Source organism: Scyliorhinus torazame, chromosome 3, assembly GCF_047496885.1.
Source record: "Scyliorhinus torazame isolate Kashiwa2021f chromosome 3, sScyTor2.1, whole genome shotgun sequence".
NCBI lineage: Eukaryota > Metazoa > Chordata > Chondrichthyes > Carcharhiniformes > Scyliorhinidae > Scyliorhinus > Scyliorhinus torazame.
In genome coordinates this window covers 330,337,927-330,356,958 of record NC_092709.1, presented here as the reverse complement: position 1 = coordinate 330,356,958, position 19,032 = coordinate 330,337,927, and the positions used below count along the sequence as shown (strand labels likewise).

The following is a 19,032-nucleotide window of genomic DNA, read 5'->3' as shown; positions in this document are numbered from 1 at the left end:
AGCAGCCAGATGTCATGGTCCACATTGGGACCAATGACATAGGTAGGAAAAGATATGTTCCAGAGGGGTCCGCAGTTAGAGGTAAGAAATGAAAACGGTGCAATAATATTGATTGGTCTAGTGTAGATATCACCAACTGGTGAATGGGAAGTCGAGATAATTTGTCCATATCTCCTTTGCCCCACCTATCCCTAGTCTTCTATTCTGCCCCACCCCCTCCATCTCCTTTCCAACTACATCATTCTGTACATTTCTTCCTTGCTTCAGTTCGGTAGAAGAATCGTCTAGATCCAAAATGTTAACTCTGGGGTTGGAATATAAGAGTGGGGAAGTCTTGCTGCAGCTGTACGAGGTACTGGCGAGACCGCATCTGGAGCATTGTGACCAGTTTTAGTCCCCTTATTTAAGGAAAGATATTAGTTCATTGGAGGCGGTTCAGAGAAGGTTCACTAGGATGATCCCCGATATGGAGGGATTGTCTTGTGAGCAAAGGTTGAACAGGTTGGGACTCATTGGAATTAAGAAGAATGGGAGGTGATCTGATTGAAACATATAGGATGCTTAAGGGGCTTGACAGGGTAAATGCTGAGAGGGTGTTTCCCCTCGTGGGAGAGTCTAGGACCAGAGGGCACAGTCTCAGAGTAAAGGGGAGCCAATTTAAGACTGAGATGAGGAAGCATTTCTTCTCTCAGAGGGCTGAGAGTCTTTGAAACTCCTTACCACACAGAGCTGTGGGGGCAGAGTGCAGGGGTTGGATTCTCCGAGCCTCCGCGCAGAAATCGCAATCGGCGTGGGGGCGGAGAATGCCGAAATCCGGTCTGACGCTGCTCCCGCGATTCTCTAGTCCCCGGAGAATCGCTCGGGGATCTCTCACGCGCGAACTACATGGTGTGGGTAGGGGGGCATTGACAGACGCATCCCCCGTGATTCTCTGAGGAAAACTGGCCGAGTTCCCGACGGTGTGGTTCTGACCACATATCGGCTGTCGGGAATGGCCGGTGGCGGCTACTGACTCAGTCTGAGGGGGATCGATCACCGGGGGGGCCTCATGGATGCCAGGGAGGCGATCGGGTGTCACGCATCCGCGGACGCGCATGATCTCAGGGGGGCCTACATTTCTGCTGTTGCTCCGCAGTCCGACTCCGCCACGGGGCGGCTGCTGCAGGCCGCCACCTTGCACATGCGTGGACTCCCGATAGGAAATGCGGGGCCCCGTATCAGCAGCCAGAGCTTTCTTAAGGAAAGTCCAGAGTGATTCGCCAGCACAAAAGGACATCGCCCCATTATTGGAGAATCCCTCCCATGGTGTATATTTAAGACTGAGATATGTAGATTCTTGATCATTAATGGAATCAAGGGGGAAAGGGCAGAAAATTGGACAATAGCAATGCCAGATCAGCCATGATCATATTAAATGGTGGATAAGGCTCGAGGGGCTGAGCGGCCCACTCCTGTTCCTATTTCTTATGGTGTTAATGAAGAGATGGGACTGTGAAGCAGACTGGGAGCAGAGTGAAATATGTCAGGATCACTATGAAGCAGACCGGGAGGAGAGTGAAATAGGTCAGGATCACTGTGAAGCAGCCAGGAGTAGAGTAAAATAGGTCAAGATCACTGTGAAGCAGACTTCAAGGAGAGTGAAATAGGTCAGGATCACTGTGAAGCAGACCGGGAGCAGAGTGAAATAGGTCAGGAAATAGGTCAGGTCACTTTGTAGTGAAACAGTTGAGGAACAGTGGAGAACCTTCCAAGTGATTTTTCACAGTGCTCAGCAAAGGTTTATACCAACAAAAAGGAAGGACGGTAAAAGGAGGGAAAATCGACCGTGGATATCTAAGGAAATAAGGGAGAGTATCAAATTGAAGGAAAAAACATACAAAGTAGCAAAGATCAGTGGGAGACGAGAGGACTGGGAAATCTTTAGGGGGCAACAGAAAGCTACTAAAAAAGCTATAAAGAAGAGTAAGATAGATTATGAGAGTAAACTTGCTCAGAATATAAAAACAGATAGTAAAAGTTTCTACAAATACATAAAACAAAAAAGAGTGGCTAAGGTAAATATTGGTCCTTTAGAGGATGAGAAGGGAGATTTAATAATGGGAGATGAGGAAATGGCTGAGGAACTGAACAGGTTTTTTGGGTTGGTCTTCACAGTGGAAGACACAAATAACATGCCAGTGACTGATGGAAATGAGGCTATGACAGGTGAGGACCTTGAGAGGATTGTTATCAACAAGGAGGTAGTGATGGGCAAGCTGATGGGGCTAAAGGTAGACAAGTTTCCTGGACCTGATGGAATGCATCCCAGAGTGCTAGAAGAGATGGCTAGGGAAATTGCAAATGCACTAGTGATAATTTACCAAATTTCGCTAGACTCTGGGGTGGTCCCGGCGGATTGGAAATTAGCAAACGTGACACCACTGTTTAAAAAAGGAGGTAGGCAGGAAGTGGCTAATTATAGGCCAGTGAGCTTAACTTCGGTATCTATCATTTTGGAATCTATCATCAAGGAAGAAATAGCGAGGCATCTGGATGGAAATTGTCCCATTGGACAGACGCAGCATGGGTTCATAAAGGGCAGGGCGTGCCTAACTAATTTAGTGGAATTTTTTGAGGACATTAACAGTGCGGTAGATAACGGGGAGCCAATGGATGTGGTATATCTGGATTTCCAGAAAGCCTTTGACAAGGTGCCACACAAAAGGTTGTTGCATAAGATAAAGATGCATGGCATTAAGGGGAAAGTAGTAGCATGGATAGAGGATTGGTTAATTAATAGAAAGCAAAGAGTGGGGATTAATGGGTGTTTCTCTGGTTGGCAATCAGTAGCTAGTGGTGTCCCTCAGGGATCAGTGTTGGGCCCACAACTGTTCACAATTTACATAGATGATTTGGAGTTGGGGACCAAGGGCAATGTGTCCGTTTGCAGACGACATGAAGATAAGTGGTAAAGCAAAAAGTGCAGAGGATACTGGAAGTCTGCAGAGGGATTTGGATAGGCTAAGTGAATGGGCTAGGGTCTGGCAGATGGAATACAAAAGTTGGTTTACAGGTGCAACAGGTGATTAAGAAGGCAAATGGAATTTTGTCCTTCATTGCTAGAGGGATGGAGTTTAAGACTAGGGAGGTTCTGCTGCAATTGTATAAGGTGTTAGTGAGGCCACACCTGGAGTATTGTGTTCAGTTTTGGTCTCCTTACTTGAGAAAGGACGTACTGGCACAGGAGGGTGTGCAGAGGAGATTCACTAGGTTAATCCCAGAGCTGAAGGGGTTGGATTACGAGGAGAGGTTGAGTAGACTGGCACTGTACTCATTGGAATTTAGAAGGATGAGGGGGGATCTTATAGAAACATATAAGGTTATGAAGGGAATAGATAGGATAGATGCGGGCAGGTTGTTTCCACTGGCGGGTGAAAGCAGAACTAGGGGGCTTAGCCTCAAAATAAGGGGAAGTAGATTTAGGACTGAGTTTAGGAGGAACTTCTTCACCCAAAGGGTTGTGAATCTATGGAATTCCTTGCCCAGTGAAGCAGTAGAGGCTCCTTCATTAAATGTTTTTAAGATAAAGATAGATAGTTTTTTGAAGAATAAAAGGATTAAGGGTTATGGTGTTCGGGCCGGAAATTGGAGCTGAGTCCACAAAAGATCAGCCATGATCTCATTGAATGGTGGAGCAGGCTCGAGGGGCCAGATGGCCTACTCCTGCTCCTAGTTCTTATGTATGTTCTTATGTATCACTGTGAATCAGAACTTGAGGAGAGTGAAGCAGGTCAGGATCACTGTAAAGCAGACCGGGAGGAGAGTGAAATAGGTCAGGATCACTGTGAAGCAGACCGGGAGTAGAATGAAATTGATCAGGATCACTGTGAAGCAGACCTCGAGGAGAGTGAAATAGGTCAATATCACTGTGAAGCAGACCAGGAGTAGAGTGAAATAGGTCATGATCACTGAAGCAGACCGGGAGTAGAGTGAAATAGGTCAGGATCACTGAAGCAGACCGGGAGTAGAGTGAAATAGGTCAGGATCACTGTGAAGCAGACCTCGAGGAGAGTGAAATAGGTCAGGATCACTGTGAAACAGACTGGGAGGAGAGTGAAGCAGGTCAGCATCACTGTAAAGCAGATCGGGAGGTGTGTGCATCAGATCTGGAGGAGTGTGAAACAAATGAGGATACTGTGAAACAGACTGCTATTAGTCACATTTCGGCCAGTTTTAAGCTAGTTCACCTAACCGTCAGTGCATTCCATCAACACAGTAAGAGCCAAATTAGGTTCAGCACATGACCTAGAAGGCATTTTAGAATGGATTTTTGTATTTCTGTGGGTCAACAAAACAATATGTAGTCCAAATATTTCATGTATTTAGACACCGTGTAGATTTAGGTGTGCCTATAACTGTTATAACATGCTTAAACACGTGCCAGAAGAAACAGATTAATTGTAACCAATGTATCTTGGTTGCAAGCCAAAGAATTAACCATACTCAGTGGAGCTGACACTGAATAGTCACACTTTCAAATTTATAAGTGTTATTTCACCTTTTAAGTTCCATGCTCAAAATTGAATAGTTTCTTGAAAACCTATATACTCTTCATCGTTTAATTTCATGTTACATTCATTGTCATAACCTAACATGGTCAAAGCACCATTTTTGTGCTGACAAAGAACGCATTTTGTGTTCTGCACTTTGTAATCACTCACATCTTTTAATTAAGAGTTATTACATAATTAGGAACTAGGCAGAAACAGATGATGACCAAATAGTGTATATCAATTAAGTTCTGATTGAAGAAGTCGTAATTAATCAAATAGTTATGTTAAAGCTGGATTTAAAAGCTTCTAAGTTTAAAGTTTCTGCTTTGGTTGATAATTTGTGCTAAGCTCAGTATAATCCAGGGCCAAATGGACAATAGACAATTGTGCAAAGTAAGATAACAAACGACACTGCAGAAGAAGCATTGTCCTTTCAAGAGACACTGACTAGTCAAACCCCAATTAAAACCAACCAATAATTAAATTAAAAGCAAATTACTGCGGATGCTGGAATTGGAAACAAAAACAGAAAATGCCGCACTATCTCAGCAGGTGTGACAGCATCTGTGGAGAGAGAAGGGAGCCAACGTTTCGAGTCTGGATGACACTTTGTCGGAATTAACCGAATCTGAAAGTACCCGGACACAGGGCGGAATTTGAGCCCGCGTTAGCCGTCGGCAAGAAGGGCGACGCGGGCGCAAAATCCCACGAGAATCGGGGAAACATGATTTTCGCTGGCGAGATCGTGTTTCCCGATTATCCACGGCCCTCGCCGGTGACGTAATTAAGTTCTCGCCCAGGAAGGGCGTGAACCTCATTTCAATGAATTAACGTATGATCAGCGAGCTCTCCAGCCGGGACTTCCCCCCACACTAAATATTCATTGCGTGCCGGCGTGACATCACAATGGCCCGATTTACAACAGCTGGTGACAGAGGTGAGCGCCAGGTCGCTATTACCCTCTAGGGTGTAAAATGGAGAGGGGGCACCGGAGAGACATGGGGGAACCCAGACAAGTGAACCGGGAGTTAGGAGGGGGCGGCAGGGGTTGCTCGTAGCCCTTCATTGCTGTGGGCCTCCAGGTCTCAAGGAGTCTGGCGACTGGTGTCTAAGTCGCGTTTCTTGGAGGCCCCTTGCTGGGCTTCTGGCAATATCTCTGCTGACAGATTGCCGTGTGGCAGCTGAAACTGAGGGGGTGGGTCGGCAGATTGTGACATCCCTGGGTGGGGTTCCCGTGAAATGACAGGCTGCACATGCAGAATGGGAGACTCTAACGAGGGAAGTTCAACAGCGACATGAGGGCAGAAGACCCTCACACAGCGGGGGAGGATGAGTACAGTCAAATTGAACCCCACGCTCAGGCTGCAAAGTGTGCACCCTCAGGGCAAGAGCTGTCTGGAAGGGAAAGGCCACTGGTTATGGAGGCCAGTCCATCAGGGAATAAAGCCAGTGTGGCTGTTCAAGGTGGAAGGTTCATTTAATCTGCAGCCCATGAGAGCTGGGGGAATGGGAGTTCCATCTCAGGATGAAGGTGACTGCAAATTGCTGTCTCAACATGGATCAGGTGGGCCTCACCTGCCACAGGACGAAGCCAGTTGCCTAATCAGCTCCGAAACCCTTCCTTGACAAGAACATTTGGGCAGTCTTGCAATGCATTATTATTACTGATTATCACCTAATAGCTGACCCTTTGTGGCCAAGGAGTATAATAATAATAATCTTTATTATTGTCACAAGTAGGATTACATTAACACTGCAATGAAGTTACTGTGAAAAACCCCGAGTCGCCACACTCCAGCGCCTGTTCGGGAGAATTCAGAATGTCCAATACAGAGGGAGAATTCAGAATGTCCAATTCACCTAACCAGCTCGTCTCTTGGGATCAAGGGAATGGAATGCAACTGGCTAAATGAGAGATGGCGATATTACAAAAACTTTCACACAGAGAGTAATTAGGATTTGGAAATGCACTGCGTGAAAGTATGGTAGAGAAAAGTTCAATGAAAGAAGGAATTGGATTAATATCTGAAAGGGAAAAATGTGCACGGCTACATGGAGAGGGAGGGAAATGAGACAAGGAAAATTGCCCTTTCTGTAGTTCTCGTCTCAATTAGGAAAATATATACTCACTTTGAAGGCGGCATAGTGAAGTTTCACTAAATTGGTCCCTGGGATGGGGGCACTGTCCTATGATGAAAGCTTGAGTAAATTGGGTCTATTTGCTCTGGAGGTTAGAGTCCAGTCCAGTAGAGAAGCGGACCTTTGGCCCATTGAGTCTGCAATGGAAAAACTACACTAAATCTACACTAATCCGACTTTCCAGCACTTGGTCCAGAGCCTCGAATGTTGTGGCATTTCAAGTGCTCATCCACGCACTTTTTAAAGGTTGTGTGTTTCCCCACCTCTACTGCTAGGGTAGTGCAGTGGCACAGTGGTTAGCACTGCTGCTTCACAGCACCAGGGACCCGGGTTCAATTCCGGCCTGGGTGTGTGAAATTTGCACATTCGCCCTGTCTCTGCGTGGGTTTTTTCCGGGTGCTCCGGCACAGACTCGATGGGCCGAATGGCCTCCTTCTCCACTGGAGGGATTTTATGATGCCCTCCCAGGCAGTGCGTTCCAGACTCCCACCACCCTCTGGGTGAAAAGGCTCTTCCTCAAATCCCCTCTAAATCTCCTGCCTCTCACCTTAAAATTATGCCCCCTTGTTATTGACCCTTCATCAAATGGGAACAGCTGCTTCCTATCCACCCTGTCCATACCCTTCACAATCTTACACACCTCAACCAGGTTCCCCTCAGCCTTCTTTGATTTGATTTGATTTGATTTGTTTATTTGTCACGTGTACCGAGGTACAGTGAAAAGTATTTTACTGCGAGCAGCTCAACAGATCTTTAAGTGCATGAGAAGAAAAGGGAATAGTAAAAAGTGGATCTGTTTGGGAGAGCTCGCAGAGAGTCGCCTCGCTCCGGCGCCATCTTGGAACATGGAAGGATGTTCCTTGCTCTAAAGAAAACAACTCAAACCTATCCAGCTTCTCTTCATAGCTAAAGCACTCCTTCCCAGACAACATCCTGGCGAATCTCCTCTGCACTCTCTCTAGTGCAATCACATCCTTCATATAGTGTAGCAACCTGAATTGAACACAGTACACCAGCTGTGGCCTAACTAAAATTTTGAACAGTCCATCATCTCTCTGCTCTATGCCACGATCGATAAAGGCAAGTGTCCCGTATGTCTTCTTAATTACGCTATCAACGTCCCTGCGGCCTTCAGGGATCTGTGGACAAGCACCCCGAGATCCCTCTGTGCCTCTGAGATTCCTAGTGTCCTGCCATACATTGAGTGTTCCCTTGTCTTGTTACTCCTTCCAAAGTGCATCAGCTCACACTTTACATGGTTAAATTCACTGATCTGTCCATCTGATCAACCTATCTGTATCTTCCTGCAAACTAAGACCTTTTTCCTCACTATTAACCACTTGCCAATCTTCTGTCATCTGTAAACTTTAAAAAAAGAAATCTTTATTGTCACAAGTAGGCTTACATTAACACTGCAATGAAATTACTGTGAAAAGCCCCTAGTCGCCACACTCCAGCGCCTGTTTGGGTACACAGAGGGAGAATTCAGAGTGTCCAAATTACCTAACAGCACGTCATTCGGGACTTGTGGGAAGAAACTGGAGCACCCGGAGGAAACCCACGCAGACACGGGGAGAACGTGCAGACTCCACACAGAGAGTGACTCAAGCCGGGAATTGAACCTGGGACCCTGGTGCTGTGAAGCCATAGTGTTAACCACTGTGGCACCTGCTGCCCATTCCCCCCACTTTCTCATCTATATAGGTTTTATATATATATATATCAAGAACAATAAGGGATCTAGCACAGATACATGTGATGCGCTGCTGGATCACACAAACAGGCTCCTACCTTTTGTCTCCTACCATTAAGCCAGTTTTGGATCCAACTTGCCAAGTTACCCCAGTTCCTTTATGCTTTTGTCTTCTTTATCAGTCTCCCATGTGGGACCTTGCCAAAGGCTTTGCTGAAATCCATGTACGTCAACTGCATTACTCTCATCTACACACCCTGTCACCTCCTCAAAAAGTTCAATCTTATTCATTAGGCATGACCTCCCTCTGATAAGGCCACACTAACTATCCCTGATCAAACCTTGCCCCTCCAAGTGGAGATTAATTTTCTCCTTCAGAATTTTCTCCAATATTCACTGGTCTGTAGTTCCCTGGTTTATCTCTACCACCCTTCTTGAAAAGTGGAACTACATTAGCTGTCCTCCAATCCTCTGGCAGCTCCTCTGTGGCCAGAGAGGAATTAAACATTTGGATCACAGCCCCTGTAATTTCCTCACTTTCCTCCCACAAGCCTGGGATACAACCCATTCACCCTGGGGATTTGTCCACTTTTGAGCCTGCCAAAACCTCCAGTCCGAACTCATTCCCTATGTCAAACTGTCCAAGAACCTCACGGTCCCACTCCCCCCAAATTCTGTATCTCTATCATCCTCTCCTGAGTGAAGAGAGATGTGAAGTGATTGTTTAACACCCTGGCTCCTCTGGCTCCACCCACAGATTGCCCCCTTGGTCCCTAATGGGCCCTACTCTTTCCCTGGTTATCCTCTTCCTCTTAATGCACTTATAGAATATTTTGGGATTCTCCCTAATCCTACCTGCCCGTGGTTTTTCATGCCTCTCTTGTCTCTCCAAATTGCTTTGTTAAAATAAATTTAGAGTACCCAATTATTTTTTCTCCAATTAAGGGGCAATTTAGCGTGGCCAATCCACCTAACCTGCGCATCTTTGGGTTGTGGGGGTGGAACCCACGCAGACATGGGGAGAATGTGCACACTCCACATGGAGAGTGACGAGGGCCGGGATTCGAACCCGGGTCCTCAGCGCCACAGTCCCGGTGCTAGCCACTGCGCCACATGCTGCCCTCAAACTGTTTTCTTTTAATATTCTTTCAAGGGAGCATCGTAGGATATGGGCATCGCTGGCTAGGCCGGCGATTTTATTGCCCATCCCGAATTGCCCTTGAGAAGGTGATGGTGAGTCACCTTCCTGACCTGCTGCAGCCCATGGGATGTACATGTACCCACAGTGCTGTTTGGGTAGGAGTTCCTGGATTTTGAGCCAGCAGCAGTGAAGGAATGATGATATATTTCCAAGACACGATGGTGAGTGGCTCAGAGGGAAACTTGCAGGTGGTGGTGTTCCTATGTTTCTGCTGCACTTGTCCTTCTAATTGGTGAGTGTTGCAGGCAAGGAAGGTATTGTCAAAGAAGCCTTGGCGAGTTGCTGCAGTGCACCTTGCGGAAGATACACAATGCTGCCACTCTGCGACAATGGTGGAGGGGGTGGGTGTTAGAGGTGATGGATGTGGTGCACATCAAGCAGGCTTCTTGAGTGCTATTGAAGCTGCACTCATCCAGGCAAGTGGAGAGTATTCCATCACACTCCCAACTGTGTCTTGTATATGGGGGACAGGCTTCGGGGGGGGGGGGGGGGTTGTGGCAGGTGGTGAGTTACTAACAACAGGATTCCTAGCCTCTGACCTGCTCTTGTAACCACAGTATTTATTAATATGGCTCTCCCAGTTCCGTTTCTGGCCAATGATAACCCCCAGGATGTTAATAATGGGTACATTCCAGCGATGGTAATGCCATTGGATGTCGAGGGGCGATGGTTAGATCCTCTCTTATTGGAGATGGTCATTGTCTGACACTTGTGTGGCGTGAATGTCACTTGCCATTTGTCAGCCCAAGTCCAGATATTATCCAGGTCTTGCTGATTTGGACATGAAATGCTTCAGTGCATACCCCCACTCTACCATTAAAATAAAGTTGGGGGATCAACCCTGGTTCAATGAAGAATGCCCCCAGAGGGCATGCCAGGAGCAACATCTGGCATACCGAAAAAAGAGGTGTCAACCTGGTGAAGCTACAGCACAGGGCTACTTGCACGCCACACAGCATAAGCACACAAGTGATAGACAGAGATAGACAACCCCACAAACAATGGACCATATATAGGCCGGAACTCTCCGGCTGTTCGCTGGTGGTGTGACTCTTTGGGAGCACCTTTGGGAAAAGATGTTGGATTGTGTTAGAAGGTTCCCCGAGCAGAATGTCATGTGGCAGAAGGTCCCATCAAGTGAACTTTCAAACAGCACCAATACTTGGCTTGACTGGTAGTGAGAAGGGCCTTTCCTTTCAGATCAGTCATGCACACCCTGAGTTTCAGTACCACTCTACGCTGCCTCTGAGGTGGCTGTGACAGGGAACAGACTGTCTCCACCTCCTCATGGGTGTGCTTTACAGAACAGGTCTGGAAAGAGATGCAGTGGATTTTGTCAGCCTCCATAATATAAAGACTCTACTCCATAGGCTATTCCCATGGATGCACACAGAGGCAAACATTAACTGCTGCCTGGGGGTGTGGAGGGCGGGAGCAGAGATGGGGGCGATCAACTCGGTGAAAGGTACAATCTTGTTGGCTGTCCAGAACAGAGGAGCAGTCTACAACTGAGTGTTGCAAACTGGCGCATTCCCAACTTCCAGGACTATCTGCTGATAGATGCAACAAAGCTCAGGGCATCTGCTGCAGAGGCTCAGTGGGAAAGGCCAGAGTCTAAGCCCCTCACTCCAGCCCTCATTGGCTGGAACCCGTGTAAAACCTTGCGGTCTCCTCACACCAGAGAATGTTTCTGTAATTAGACCCTTTCTGACCTGTTTGGATGACGTTTTGCCAGATTGCCAACCTTTCCTCTTTTCTCAAACAGTCAAAAGTCATCCAAATAAATGGTAAAGAGTCTAATTGCACACAAAAGTGTGAAGAAGTGAGGTGAACAGACTTCAGCCATCCCTGAGAAGTGTCTGGTTGTTCCATGAAGCAAGATCTTGAATATCCATATCCGAATGAGAGTAACAGTGGGCTGTGCCTTGCGCTAATATTACTAGAACTTTATAGATTAAATATGTAAGGTCTATTGTCTTAATGGGTGTTTATTTGTGAATCTAACCAAGTAAGAATCTTCTGGGGAAATGTTCTGTAAGACTAATTTTAACTGTGTAAAAGTAATCTTGTGTGTTTAAGTTTTCTTTTCTTTTGTTAAAAAAATGTTTTAATTTTGATATAGAAAATCTCCAAAATGTTACTCGAGTGTGTGGCTCCTGACTTCAGTACATGTATTTAAATATAAATAATAATGGTTGTGATCGCTTGTCAAGTTTCCCATTTGGGGATTTGGCTCGCATGGCACTTGCCGCCTGCCTGATCATAATAATAACAAAGCAATAGAAGAGCAATGTCTGGATTGCGAGTGATTCCTACAACGTACTTCCTCCCTCAGTGCAGTCTCGTGTCCGGTTAACAATATTTAAGAGGAATCTCTACGGGCTACAGAAAACATGACTGAAACTGCAGTAACCACAGATTAAAGCAAAATATAGTGAGTGGGGGATAGTTACATTTTACAATTGACATGCGCAAATCAATCCCAATCACCTATAGCAGTGTGGTTGATGGAGGAATTATCTGTCCATTTCTGTTCTGACCAGGATGGAGCCAAGAAAGAGAGGTTGGAAGGACTAACCTTGCGTCATGCTCTGATGTAGGCTCCAGTAGATCCCCAAGCAGTTCTTCTCCTTCTTCATGCCTCGCTTGCACTTGCAGTTGTGCAGGGGGCTGGACAGAAGTGACATGACTGCACTCATGCACTGGTTCTTGGCTCCGGGCCCGAGCGGAGCGGCACTGCTGCCCGCCATGCATTGGCGGAACGTCCTGTACTTGGGGCTACATTTGGGGTCATTGATGCAGGTCTCGCTGGCTTGCAAACAGTCGTTGTGGGCCCCTTCCACATTCGACAGTCCATCTGCCAAGGGAGAAAAAAAAAGTCCACATTTAGTCGACTGACGAGAAATCTTACAAAAGTTTTCATGGAAAGCTTTGTTTTATGCCAGAGGGATTTATTACCAATTAGTCAATCGATTAGGAACAGAGGAGCTGGAGTAGGCCATTCGGCCCTTTGTATCTGTTATGCCAGTGTTCTTCAAACTTTATTTCCGGGGACCCATTTTTACCAACTGGCCAACCTTTGGGAGCCAACCCGGCCGACCTTCGCGACCCATGCCGGCCAAACTGAGTGACCCACCATTTTCTCTTACCTTGTTTGCTGCTGATAAAAATGGAGGGAATGGTTTTGGGTCCCTTTGGCCCTCGTACATGCTCCTCCAATGGAACCTGTTGGATGAAGGCTAAGCCTTCCGGTGTCGGAAAGTATGGAGTCTCCATCTGTCCAAAATTCTGCATTTTTTTCCGTTAAATTTTATTAAATAAAACCACCCCGAACTTGTAAAAAAAAAAGAATAAAAAAAATTAAATTCATAAAATAAATGAATAAAATGAATAAACCCCCCCCCCACCCCCGAACTTGTAAAAAAAAACGAATAAAATAAATGAAAAAAATGAATAACCGCCCCCCCCCTCGAACTTGTAAAACAAAAAGCTGCGACCGTTTAAAAAAATAGCGGCTGCACTGCGCACGCGCGCCGATGATCGTGCATGCATGCACAATGCGGCCAAATTTTTTTTTTACATGTTCACGGCCAGCGTTATTAAAAGTTGGCTGCTGCTCGGGGATTTGCGCGATCGGGAGTGCCGCGAAGGACGGCTCCGCGACCCTCCTGACACCTGCCCGCAACCCACCCGCGGGTCGCGCCCCCGAGTTTGAAGAATACTGTGTTATGCCATTCAGTTAGAATCATGCATTATCTGTACCATTTTGGATGTGAGGGGGGCTGTGGCTGAATTTCCCTGGTGACTTACTCACACATGAGGGCCGGTTTAGCTCAGTTGGCTGGACAGCTGGTTGTGATGCAGAGCGAGGCCCATCCCTCCACTCAGGGCAGTGAGAAGGACAATGCCAGCATTTCCACATCTGATCGCCATTGTGACGATTAAAAAAAATCCATCTGCGTGGATGTCAGGGGAGGGAGGTGCATTACTCATCACTGTTGCATATCCATTTTGAAAGTTAATATTGAATATGTATTCACCACACATTCAGGCAGATTCCACATCACAATTTGCCCTGTAAGATAATGCTCTCCTCTTCTCCCCTCTTTGAGACATGTGGGAATGCTAATTAATCGATGGAAGCTGGATATAACATTGCGATACAGAACCACTTGCTTTGGCCGTTTACCCAACCGCTTGCCACCCTCCATTCTAATCTTGTCCATGAATATTTGTTGATCTGTTAAGTAAGTTGGTCCAACGTTGACTGCAACTGGATGCAGTGAAACTAGAAACAGGCTTCTGACACAGGAGATGGTCCAACGCTGTTTTATTGAACTTCCTGATTGCTGTACATAGTCTGCTGTGAGTTGACACTCTATCAATCAAACTAATAACCTCCTACTGGCTTGACCAGACTAACTCTCTACCTCATGGTGATAGTGCTCACTGGCTTGTGCACTCTTACTGTCTCAGTAGCTGAGTCCTGTAGAGAGAGAGAGAGAGTCTTAATGCCCTGTGTGCTCTATAGTGGTGGTGTCCTGTCTGGTGATTGGTTGTTATGTGTCGTGTGTGTTCATTGGTTATCCTGTGTGTCAATCACTGCCTGTCTGCCTCTCATTATATACATGAGTGGACATTATGACATTTGTTATTCTTCATTTTCCTCTCCCCTGTTGGGAGATCCCATAAGCTCCCCATTTTCATTCTCCTACATCCGATCCTTATCCCCCGCCACCTTCATCTCCTGAGTGGCACCCTGGCGAACTTGTCCACAATTTTCTGCGAATTCCTAAAAATAGAAAAACAGGGGGCGGGATTCTCCCATCTAAAGGCAGAGTGTTGATGGCGTCGTAACAACTGGAGAGTTTAACGATGGCATCATCGGACCGCTATGGGCAGCGGTCCTCTGCCTTACAGGAGTCCAGCACGGCACTGGAGCGACCCACGGCGCTCCAGCTGCCGATACTGGCATCAAATGGGTGCCGCGGGTCTGTGCACGCACACTGCGACCGGCGCCAATGCGTGCATGCACACTGCGACCGGCGCCAATGCGTGCATGCACACTGCGACCGGCGTGAATGCGTGCATGCACACTGCGACCGGCGCCAATGCGTGCATGCACACTGTGACCGGCGCCAATGCATGCATGCACACTGCGACCGGCTCCAATGCGTGCATGCACACTGCGACCGGCGCGAATGCGTGCATGCACACTGCGACCGGCGCCAATGCATGCATGCACACTGCGACCGGCGGCAATGCGTGCATGCACACTGCGCCCGGCGCCAATGCGTGCATGCACACTGCGACCGGCGCCAATGCGTGCATGCACACTGCGACCGGCGCGAACGCGTGCATGCACACTGTGACCGGCGCCAATGCATGCATGCACACCGCGACCAGCGCCAATGCGTGCATGCACACTGCGACCGGCGTGAATGCGTGCATGCACACTGCGACCGGCGCCAATGCGTGCATGCACACTCTGACCAGCGCCAATGCGTGCATGCACACTGCGACCGGCGCCAATGCGTGCATGCACACTGCGACCGGCGGCAATGCATGCATGCACACTGCGACCGGCGCCAATGCGTGCATGCACACTGCGACCGGCGTGAATGCGTGCATGCACACTGCGACCGGCGCCAATGCGTGCATGCACACTGCGACCAGCGCCAATGCGTGCATGCACACTGCGACCGGCGCCAATGCGTGCATGCACACTGCGACCGGCGTGAATGCGTGCATGCATACTGCGACCGGCGCCAATGCATGCATGCACACTGCGACCAGCGCCAATGCGTGCATGCACACTGCGACTGGCGGCAATGCAGGCATGCACACTGCGACTGGCGCCAATGCGCGGTAGCCTCCTTCTCCGCGTCGGCCCCGTCACAACATGGCGTAGGGCTACAGGGGCCGGCGCAGCGCAAAAGAGACCCCCACCACGAGAGGCCGACCCGCCGATTGGTATGCCCCGATCGCGGACCAGGCTATGGTGGAGGCCCTCCCGGGGTCGGACCCCTCCTCGCCCCCCCCCCCCCCCACCAGGCCGCCCCAGACAGGATGGATGCCGATGTCCCGCGAGGTAAGACCAGATGTGAACGGCGCCGGCGGGACTCAGGCTTTTTTGGGCGGCCACTCGCCCCATCCTGGGCAGAGAATCGCCGGGGGTTCCGCATAAAGCGGCCCCCGACTGGCGCCTCGCCGACCGTGCCAGCGCCAATGGCGCCAATTCTCCGGTCACTGGAGAATTGGCGGCCCAGCATCGGGGCGTCATCGCGCGAATCGCGCCCGGCCCGGCGATTCTCCGACCCTGCGTGGGCTGAGAGAATCCCGCCCTGGGATGTCCTTTAATTTAAACCACCAGTCCAAGGCATAATGCCAACTCTCGACGTTAAATAACGTTCACATTTGGATTTTATTTTCTCTATCCACGCCACGCTGTACAAGGAACATTAACAGACATTTAACAGATTGTCCAAAAGAAACTGTTAAAAACACTCTTTGCTGTTATGGGATTTTTCATATACAGAGCAAGCAGCTGCCATTAATCCTGGTCTCCCTCAAGATCCCACAAGCTATTTGTTTCAGTCAGACCGATGACTTGATGACTAAAACCCACCAGAGTTCAGGAAACAACACTGCCTCAATCTTCCAGCGCCATCATTATGTTTTGGCTGTGAATGGAATAAATCACATCATCTGCTGACTGGTCTCTAGTGCCTGGGATGAGATGGATCCCTCAGAACACAAAGTGACATCTTGCAGAAACCTTCGCTGGTTTAATTTCTCGCTTCCTTCAAGTGGCACAAATGCTTGAGTGCAAAACGGTCTGAGAAAAAAAATATTTCAATCGGCTTAAACCCATTTGGCAGAGCTGCCCAGGTGGCCTAATGGATAAATGTGTGATTTGCCCTGCTAATAAACTATACGGGAATGTTGCATCCTGTTTTCAGACAATTCATGTCCCGGGCTAAAGTGGGGGAAGTGAAGAAATAAGTTCAGCCAGGGCTCCCCTTCCTGACTGCCAGCTGGTGACAGGCGCGGCGAAGCGCGTATTCCTTATTCTGTGACATTCCCACAGTCAAACAGAGCAGAAAAGGCCCTTCGGCCCATCGAGTCTGCACCGCCTCATGCAAGGCCCTGACCTGCCAATCCTAATCCCATTTGCCAGCTCTTGGCCCATAGCCTCCAATGTTAAGACGCGCCAAGTGCTCATCCAGGCGCTTTGTAAAGGGTGTGAGGCAACCCGCCTCTACCACCCTCCAAGGCAGTGCGTTCCAGACCATCGCCACCCTCTGGGTAAAAAAGATTTCCCTCAAATCCCCTCTGAACCTCTTGCCACTCACCTTGAACTTGTGTCCCCTCGTAACTGATCCTTCAACTATGGGAAACAACTGCTCCCTTTCCACCCTGTCCACCTGTCTATGCCTCTCATAATCTTATACACCTCGATCAGGTCGCTCCTCAGTCTTCTCTGCTCCAGTGCCTATCCAACCTCCCTTCATAACTAAAATGTTCCATCCCAGGGATCATCCTGGTGAATCTCCTCTGCACCCCTTCCAGTGCAATCGCATCCTTCCTACAATGTGGTGACCAGAATTGCACACAGTACTCCAGCTGTGGCCTCACCAATGTTCTATACAACTCCAACATGACTTCCTTGCTTTTGAATTCTATGGCAAGTCTACCATATGCCTTTTCCACCATCCTATTAACCTGTCCTTCTGCCTTCAAAAATTCATTTACAAACACGCCAAGGTCTCTTTGTTCCTCAGGAATTCCCAATGCGGTGCCATTCATTGAATATTTCCTTGTCAAATTGCTCCTTCCAAAATGTAACACCACACACATTTTAGGATTAAATTCCATCTGCCACTTTTCTGCCCATTTGACTATCCCGTCTACATCTTCCTGCAACTCAAGACTCTCAGCCTCACTGTTAACCACCCGGCCAATCTTTGTGCCATCCGCAAACTTACTGATCCTACCACCCACATAGTCATCTGAGTCATTTATATAAGTGACGAATAATAGGGAACCAGCACGGATCCCTGTGGTAAGCCACTGGACACTGGCTCCCAGTTACTAAAGCAGCCGTCTATCATTACCCTCTGTCTCCTACAGCTCAGTCAGCTTTGAATCCACCTTATCAAGTTCCCCTGTATCCCAAGTGTATTTGTCTTCCTTAGAAGTGCCTCATGAGAAATATTAATTTAACATCGTACCAATGCCCTCAGGCTACACCCGCAGATCCCCCCCCCCCTTGGACCTTGATGGGCCCTACTATTTCCCTAGTTATCCTCTTCCCATTGATATATTTATAGAATACCTTGGGATTTTCCCTACTTTTACCACCCCCGCTCACCCCCAGTAAATTCCTGTCCCGCGTCCACTAATTCCCGCCCAGGGTCAATGGATCTTTCGCTGGGCCGTCAAATTTTCAGTCCCGCCCTCGACAATGATTGCCGCGACGGACGGGACCAGATCTCAAGTGCTCACCCACATGCGGACTAGAGATCTCCCTGTTTGTGTGGAATTCCTCCAGGTAAGCGTCGGCATTTTCAGAAGGAGAGACACTTGGTGGAAGACGGGGGAAATGGAAACAGAATAAATGTAAAGGAATGCTGCAGCCTCCAGCTATGCTGCCCCGCGAGCTGCTGGAACGGGAATGCGGCTCGAATTTCTGTGGCTGCTTCTGCTGCCAAAGGAGGGTTCGATAAACGGGCTTAGTAGCTGAGTGTCAGAGTTGGTCAGGAGACACTCGTGCTGGCTGGTCCCACTCCAGTACACCCAGCCAGTTCATTGCCATATCCTCCACTGCTGTCTGTGTCGACACGGCCATCAACATTTCCTTGCTGCCTTGGCCGGTTCCTATTTTCTCATCACCAGACAGAAGGGAGACCCCATTCACAGTGCGTCCTGGTCCGCCAGGTCTCCAAAACCCTGCCACCTGGATACAGTGTTGTGAACCTCCCCCCCACAAGCCCCTAATCCATGCACCCCTTCTCACTCCAGCCACCTATATCACCGGGTTTACAAGCACTTGTCCTTTTAACCCTGGCTGCAAAAGATGTCAAAGTCACAGGAAAGGCATGGAAAATGATTCACTACGATACTGCCAAGGAGGGCGTCAGTCGTGAGGAAATACTTGAAAAGCAAGTTAAGCTATGAGGTTTTTCTTTAATAACGATGTGGACCAGAGAAACAGGAATGGACCGTTCTGCTCCTCCAGCCTGTTATGCCACTTGATTAGTTGAAGGCCCATCTGTACCTTCGCTGCGGCCCTACTGTTATCACTGACCTGAAATAAAGCTTAGTTTAAAAAATTCAAATCTCTTCATTGCCCCATTGATTTAATGTCCACAGCCTTGTCCCGACATTTCACAACTTTTTATTTGACAAATAGCTTCCTGATTTCACAAATGGCAAATGATTTTCACATTCTGCCCTCTTGTGGT

At 48.2% G+C, this 19,032-nt stretch overlaps 1 protein-coding gene across 2 annotated transcripts in view; it reads right to left on the bottom strand.

The window, feature by feature from the left end:
- Positions 1-19,032, bottom strand: part of gfra4a (GDNF family receptor alpha 4a) — a 261,102-nt gene that overhangs the window by 124,035 nt on the left and 118,035 nt on the right. For both annotated transcript variants that reach the window (XM_072497669.1, XM_072497668.1), the window contains one exon: positions 12,144-12,422. In XM_072497669.1, coding sequence (XP_072353770.1) covers positions 12,144-12,422 — 279 coding nt within the window. The remainder of the gene's footprint in view (positions 1-12,143; positions 12,423-19,032) is intronic.